The 7,736-nt window shown below is 34.0% G+C and overlaps 1 protein-coding gene across 3 annotated transcripts in view; it reads right to left on the minus strand.

Moving 5' to 3' along the window:
- SLC4A10 (solute carrier family 4 member 10) overlaps positions 1-7,736 on the minus strand; it is a 257,305-nt gene that overhangs the window by 103,118 nt on the left and 146,451 nt on the right. For 2 of the 3 annotated variants that reach the window (XM_027865794.1, XM_027865792.1), the window contains exon 7: positions 809-900. In XM_027865794.1, the coding sequence (XP_027721595.1) occupies positions 809-900 (92 nt within the window). The remainder of the gene's footprint in view (positions 1-808; positions 901-7,736) is intronic. The other variant, XM_027865793.1, reaches the window with a different exon arrangement.

The raw sequence follows: 7,736 nt of genomic DNA on the forward strand, positions 1-7,736 counted from the left end.
TTTCTTTCTTTCTTTCTTTCTTTCTTTCTTTCTTTCTTTCTTTCTTTCTTTCTTTCACAAATGTGTAAGCAAAAAATACTTAAAGGACATTCTAAGAAGAGATATGCAAATATATGTGCACATATGCACATGCACATATACACATGTGTTTGTAGGTAGATATATTTTGGTATTTTGTTCAAATCTCTGATTTCAGTGGTGCAGGGAACTACTGAGGAAACCCCCTTTGCCAATACAGATGGTCAACTGTTCTTCCATTTCAAGTCTTAGTTACTTGAGGGCACTGAGAAATTAGGTTGCTTGGCTACATAGTCATTATGTGGCAGAGACAAGGCTTGAAGGCAGAATTACCTATCTACTATGCATCATTGCAGGCATAAGTGTGCATACACAGTATTAGTATGTGTATGCATATATACACATGAATACATATGTACACACATATAAATATATTTCTATGGAAGGTGGAACCACCCTATGGGTAATCTTCACACTCTCTTAGGTTAAAAAAATTATTCTTTTAATTGAAAGACACAAATTTGCTAAATGGCTACAAACTGATGCATAAAATTTGCATCTGTAAGTGCTTTTTTTTAGAGTTAGTAAAACCTTATATCTTAAATAAAATGCTACTATTGTCTGCAGCTAAACATCAGATTTTGGCTGAGAAATGAAATACTGTTCATGTAAAAACAACATTTATTAACACAAAGATTTATTGGAAATGTGGTTTGATAACTTCTAGAAGAAAATCAAGGCATTTACATATGCCACAAAAATGTAAAAACAAAACTCACAACTTATTTACCTTACTAAAATCAACAGTGCTGTTTTCTCTGCTCACATCATTTTTATTTTCAACACTGGCTGGAGTAGACTGTGGAGAAACAACCTGAGCTGCTTAAAAAAAAAAAAAAAGAGAGAGAGATTGTCATTACAAAAGACAAGCCATTGATACTTACATGATTCTAGAACTATTAGGAGAAGTGCAAATTACAGGTAACTACACTACTATGTGTTTCCTACTGAATTTATGAAATATGTGAGCATGAAGGGTCATTATAGATATAGCTACATCAACAGGCACATTCTCAGACAAAAAGTTGCATATAGAAATGGGAGAACTCAGATGAGATAATAGAAACCTGTTCTCAAAGTGAAAATCTGAGTCAGGGTAACTTGAAAAAAATGGATATGCTTCCAAATTATATTTTAAAATCTCTGCATTGAACTCAAATTATAGCATATTCCACAGGACAGTTCCTAAAAACAAATATTTAAAAAATCTAGCCATTTAAATTTTTTCAAAATAAGAAAGAATATATCCTTTAAGTGATTAAAAAAAAGGATAGGATTGATAAAATTTAAGGAATTGTGAGCAAAAATTTATTTTGAAAACATCATAGCACATTTCCTATTCCTACGAAACCCATGATGTCCTTGGAGAGCAAGGATTATTTGATTTCGGCTTTAATGGAACTTTCTGTAGAAGAGAGCTCCATGGAGAATTACCTCTATGTTGGATAATACCAGGAACTGCTGGGCTGATTACTGGATGGAAGTGAGGCTCAATTTCACCATAAGTCAAATATGTTGCTAGCACAGGAAGGAGCTCAGTGAAAATGTAGTGATCAAGAAACTCTTGGGGCAGCTATGTGGCGCAGTGGATAGAGCATCAGCCCTGGAGTCAGGAGGACCTGAGTTCAAATTTGGCCTCATACACATAACACTCACTAGCTGTGTGACTTTGGGGAAGTCACTTAACCTCAATTGCTCTCACACTCTACTAACCCTAGTAAGGCATAATACTAAGTACTTTCTTATTAGAGCTGGATATGGGACAAAAAGTAGGCTCATATCAGGTTTCTGGTGACCAGAAAAGATTCATGAAAAATTCTTTGTAATCATAAGGCTGCTTGGGACCTGATATAATGGAAAAGCTAATTTTTCAAGTTGGCTTTATATTTTCATGTTAGTCTTTTCCCTTTCTAATTATACTCACAGCCTTCATCACAAGGTAAGCGTGACCCAGACCCTATCATTACTATTGAAGTCACGAGATCATGAAAGTCTGAAGTTCATTGTCTGGGAAGTATTTTTTCCCCCTATATTCATAGTCCTTAGATATGAGAAGTGTACTCTTTCTTTCTTTCTTTCTTTCTTTTAAAAAACATTTGTGTAATGAAGTCTCTCATTTCTCATGGTCCATAATTAAGTACTGCGTCCATGAAATTGTTTTTAAGTACTCAAACCTATACTAATTTTGAATTTTTCCGGACTATTCTATTTAGTCTCAAATATCACTATCTTTAAGATGTCTACTAAACCATATTTACTCTATGGATCCTAAAATTACTAAGTGTGAATAACACTTTTAGCAAGTACCATAATCATTTTGCCTTTTACATAGTTAACTATATCAGACAGGGTTCATTTTTTTCAGGTCAGGGCTTATGACATATAATTCCTGAAAATTAAAATGACTTACAAAAGTTGATAGAGCTTAAATATGTCTTTTAATTTCACTGAATAAAGTGAAATAATAGAGCTTTTTAAAGGCTAAAGTTAAAAACAACTTTTATTTAGGGTGACACGAGTTATTCCTAAATAATGGAGAAAGTTCTAATTTCTCATTTGTTTCAAGGCAGAATCTGGAACTTTTCCAAAACATCAAAATTAAATACAGAAACCATTTCCATTCTCCCATTTCTAGCTGCAGACTTGCAGTTAAGAATGTGAACTGTTCATTAGCAGCCATTCAATTTACCATTCTCAAAATTACAACTGCAATTAAAAAAAAACTTTATTGTAATGCATTTTGCCACGAACAGATGTCTTCAATCACCAGTCTCACATCATTTCTTCTTGTTTTCATGAACAAGAACATTAGATGTATTTAAACCTAAATTTACTGAATACTTTTCTGTAATAACACTTTGGATAATGAAGTTTTCATTAATAAATATATAAGCTTAGCACAGTGCCTTACAAAAGAAAGCATCTAATAAATATTTGTTGAATTGAATGTTTCTCAGATAAATAAGGAGTACCTGTTTATTTTTTATCAATGACATAAAAATACCTGAGAAAACTATCTTTTAATACATCAGCAAATACACAAGTAGGATTAAAATTACTGCAAAATCATTCATGTATACAATTTTCAATTGAATAGAAAACTTTTTTTTAAAAAAGCCAAGATCTATAGCTACATTAAGTAAACTATGTTTTCATTTTTATATTTGTAACAACAGGCTGTTTAACAAACAGCTCTCAAATCACTCAATATGTTTAAGTATTTAAGCATATGCATTTTTACACATCTTAATTTGATTTGATATACTTGCAGATCACTAATTTGTGTTATCCTTGTTCCAGGATTATGAAGTGTGGACAAAGTAATAACTCCATGACAGTGATTATTGATAAACACCATCACTCATTACTAGCAAAGGATCTAGAAACTTTTCTTCTTTTAAGGTAAAGTCTAGTGGATTGAAAGTTAGCCTTGGACACAGGAAGAGCTGGGTTTAAGCCCTGTTTCTGACACATATTGGCTCTGTGCCCCAGAACGAGTTACTAAACTTTTTATTGCTCTAGACCTCTCTCTAAGACTAAGTTGCAGAGAAGATGCCGACGTATTGGTGGAGGGAGTTTCCTCATCTAGGAAGACATCATAGGACCAGGCCCTGTCCATGTATATGTATATGCATTTGTTGTTGCTCAGTTGTTTCAATCATGTCCAACTCTTTGTGACCCCATTTGGGGTTTTCTTGGCAAAGATACTGGAGTGGTTTGCCATGTCCTTTTCCAGCTCATTTTACAGAGGAGGAAATTGAGGCAAACAGGGTTAAGTGACTTTCTCAGGGTCACACAGCTAGTAAGTGTCTGAGGCTGGATTTGAACTCAGGAAGACTCACCTTCCCGACTCCAGGCTCTGCAATGCACTACCTAGATAACCATTATGTAGTCTATATGACTTTGGACATTTCATTTCTTTTCTTCATTGCTCTACGCAACTCTCTAATAATAATAGGCAGCAGCATAAGTGTCGATACACCCAGAGAATGGGAGCTTCCCCATTCATGTATTCTCTAAGCCAATGAACACATAGGTTCAGTCCCTATTCTTCCACTGAATACAGAAAAACAAATGGAGTTCCACTGTAATGTATCCAGTAATCTAAATCATCAGTTGACTTTATCTTTTATTATTGAGCCAGGTGTTTATAATATACTGTCTTTTCAATGAAAAGAACCCTCCAAACTTTATTGAGGACTCAGAGCATGGAATTCCTCTCAAAAGCTATTAGATGTAAATTAAAAGTTGTTAATATCAGATGTCATGGAAAGGCAGCATGGTTGGGTGAAGATAGAGGGGGACTTGGAGTTAAGAAGACCTTGGTTTAAGTCCCACCACTGATACATCCTGGCTATTGTGACCTGGGTCACTTAACTTCTCAGTGTCCCTGGAAATTCCAAGACTCTAAGATGCTGAACTGTGTCCATCTGTATTGGTAAAGAAAGCTCCTCACTAGAATATTGCTGTATCACTGAAATCACAGATCTAATGCAAAAAAGTATATTTAATAGTATATAGTAAGTAAACATTTCTATAAGGCAAAACATAAAAAAGTTGTTTTCTATATTAGAAAAAAATTAAATGTTTTTGTTTGTTTCTTTGTTCTTATAGAAACCATCAGTGGGGTCAGATACTTTGCTATACATATGTAATGACTAAAAACCAAACTTGGGTAATGGGAGGGACTAAGTATTAGATATGTAATTTAATTAGGGCTATATTTACACTTCCACTGTCAATTGTAATCATTTGCTTGTTTGAACTGAGGTCCTTTTAGATTATTTCAGTCATTATGTTAGCAAGTGATAATTGGCTTGAATTTCACAATCCTATGTAAAATATAGCCATATTTTCTAACAAAAGCCCAAGCTCAGCCAATATTATAGAGAATAATAATTCCTGATAAAGGACATCGTTTTACACAAGCTAGGAATTATTTTTCCAAATGAAATTCAATTCAATTCAACAAATGTTTATTGAGCTCCTACTATACAGAAAACACTGTGCAAGAAGGGATCCTGAAATGAGAAAGACATAGTCCTTTTTCCTTGAGGAGCTTGCAATCTAGTACAGAAACAAAGACAAGTGAGCAAGTAATTGCAGTGCACAAAGCAGACTACAGCCCTCTCAGTAGGACTTGAGCTTAGGATAGATTTTTTTGGTGTGTTTTTAACAGAGTAGCATTTGCTGAAGTTGCTTTTTAGTCCTTTAGTCTTAATGTACACATGTGTGGGTAATGGCAAATTTCAAACTTTATGAATGGTAACTGTATATACATAGTGCATGCATATACACACATAGTAAGAACATTATACTGCTCTCCACAATGGTTATTAATGTTGATTCTCCCATATTTTTCTTCATACAATCTTTACTATGCCCATTAATAATTTGCACATATTTCTTATTTCTTTAAGTGAACCAGTTATTATATTGTTCAAATATACCTATTCCTGAGACATCAGGTTACCTTTGAAAACATGGAAGTGAACACACACAAAACTGGCAAAAATGACAATGGTCATTCATTGACTCTGTGCAAAACCTCTAAAGACTAGTTAATAGTAAGAGTTAGATGAGTTCATAAATTGTAGAAGTTGGTGCCCTGTCTGGTCACACATAATGCTATATTCAATATTAACTCTTAAAGTATAGTAATGGACTTCTTTTGAAGTTTTCTCTAAAAAAATCAACAAGGGGCGAAAATAGTTTTAACCAATAATAAACTTTTAATATTCTAACTGGTAAGTGACCAGGGAATGTTAAAAATGCGAACACTTGAGTAATTTAAAATTATCCATTGCTATTCCTTATATAGCAGTATACTCATTTCTGAACTATTAGACTCAAAGAGAACTGGTTTCTAAATCTATGTAATTTGCAACAATGTCTGAACATTCAATGTGAGATTTTTTTTTACTAAAATTGCATATTAAGAAAGTGCCTCTTATATTATACTCGTTCAACTTAAATGTGTTCGTTTTTCTTGGAGACAAAAGAGACTTTATACCATCATTTACACAGACTATAGGACCCAAGGAGAAGGAGAAAATGCTCATGTGTTCTAAAGAGGCAAACCAGAATGGATATGGTGCAGACCTATAAGGAGCCAAAAGCATTATGTGTGACCAATGACGATACCATAATGTTTTGAATAAGTCTATACCACAGGTCATTCCGATGCAAATAAAGAATTAAATTCAACAAGCTTTTATTAAATATCTAACATACGCAAGGCATTGACAACAACAAAAAAAACAAAACAAAACAAAACACCCAAACAGTTCTTGCCCTTGAAGACCTTACATTTTATAAATATAATACAGAATCAGTAGTAAAAGAGGGCAAAGGAGATATCAGACTTCATCTTAGAATATTTGAGAAGAAAGTGACCACTAACAGCTGGGGATCTCAGGGTAGGCTTCATGGATAAGGTGACACTTGAGTTGAGTCTTATAATATAATAAGGAAATCTAAGAGGTGGAGTTGGAACAAAGTGCATTCCAGGTATGGGAGATGACTTCTCTGATCAATTGTAGAGGCAATCTTAAAACATGGTCTTATATGAAATAACTTCTACAATATATGAACTCATATAAATCTAACATTGGCAAAAATCTCTTCTTCCTCAGCATAAGGATTTGTGTTTTAAAAATGGTAAAAAATTTGTTTAAAATGAGTCTAAATAACTCTTAGTTGGTCTATTTGACTAAATACCAACCATTAGAAGAATAATAAATGGCCCAAGCGAATTGCATATGTTTTCATTACTTCATATATGTTTGCAGTAGGAGACTAGTATGAAGACATGGATGTACATTACTATTGACCTGGAGCCCAAGCTGGATAGGTTTTACACTACCTCAGAAACCTTCAACGAGCATTTAGAGTACCCAAAGGGTAGGAGATGAGGGAAGTACAAAGATGAGATGAGCCTGTTAGAGACAGACACAAGACAGAGCAAAATAAAGAAATATAAAGATGAATGACAAAGTTACATACATGTACAATATACATCTACTCATGGGAACAGGAGATGTGGAGAAAGAAAGAGTAAATATTCAAAAAATGTTGATTAGGTGAACTATATTTCAATAATATGAAAAGGATGCAAGTAACACATCTCAGAGAGAGATTAGCAAGCCTGTGAATAACTAATGAAATACAAGAAACAACCCACTAAATAGAGGCCAAAATCCAGCCTTGCTCTATAATCAGAGAAAGACTCAGTGGCCTACTTCATCTAAGTCCACAGATCCTAAAAACAAACATGCTTTCACTTGTTCATTGGCTCCGCTCTGAGGCATTGCCAGCCACGTCATCTGAATCTTCATTCAACAGGATTTTCCTGTTGTGCTTGCTAGGTTAATTCTGTCAACTGCTTACATTTCTTAAACAAATTTTTCCCTTTAGAATTTCTCCTTTGAATTCCTAAGAATTAGTATTCTAGCTTCCCCCTGCCCACCAAGGCAAAGCCAGATTAGGGGATCACTTTTTCTATTACTTTTTGACATCGATGATGAGTTTAAGAAACCAGGAAAGAGTACAAATATTTGAATGTAGAAAAACATTTTAAGTCTGACAGTAAAACAAAGTATAGTATGTGTAAAGCTCTACAGTGACAAGATAGCTTTCCACAAGTCACTTCAATCAGT

Source organism: Vombatus ursinus, unplaced genomic scaffold (assembly GCF_900497805.2).
Source record: "Vombatus ursinus unplaced genomic scaffold, bare-nosed wombat genome assembly UNPS02014779.1, whole genome shotgun sequence".
In the NCBI taxonomy this organism is placed as follows: domain Eukaryota; kingdom Metazoa; phylum Chordata; class Mammalia; order Diprotodontia; family Vombatidae; genus Vombatus; species Vombatus ursinus.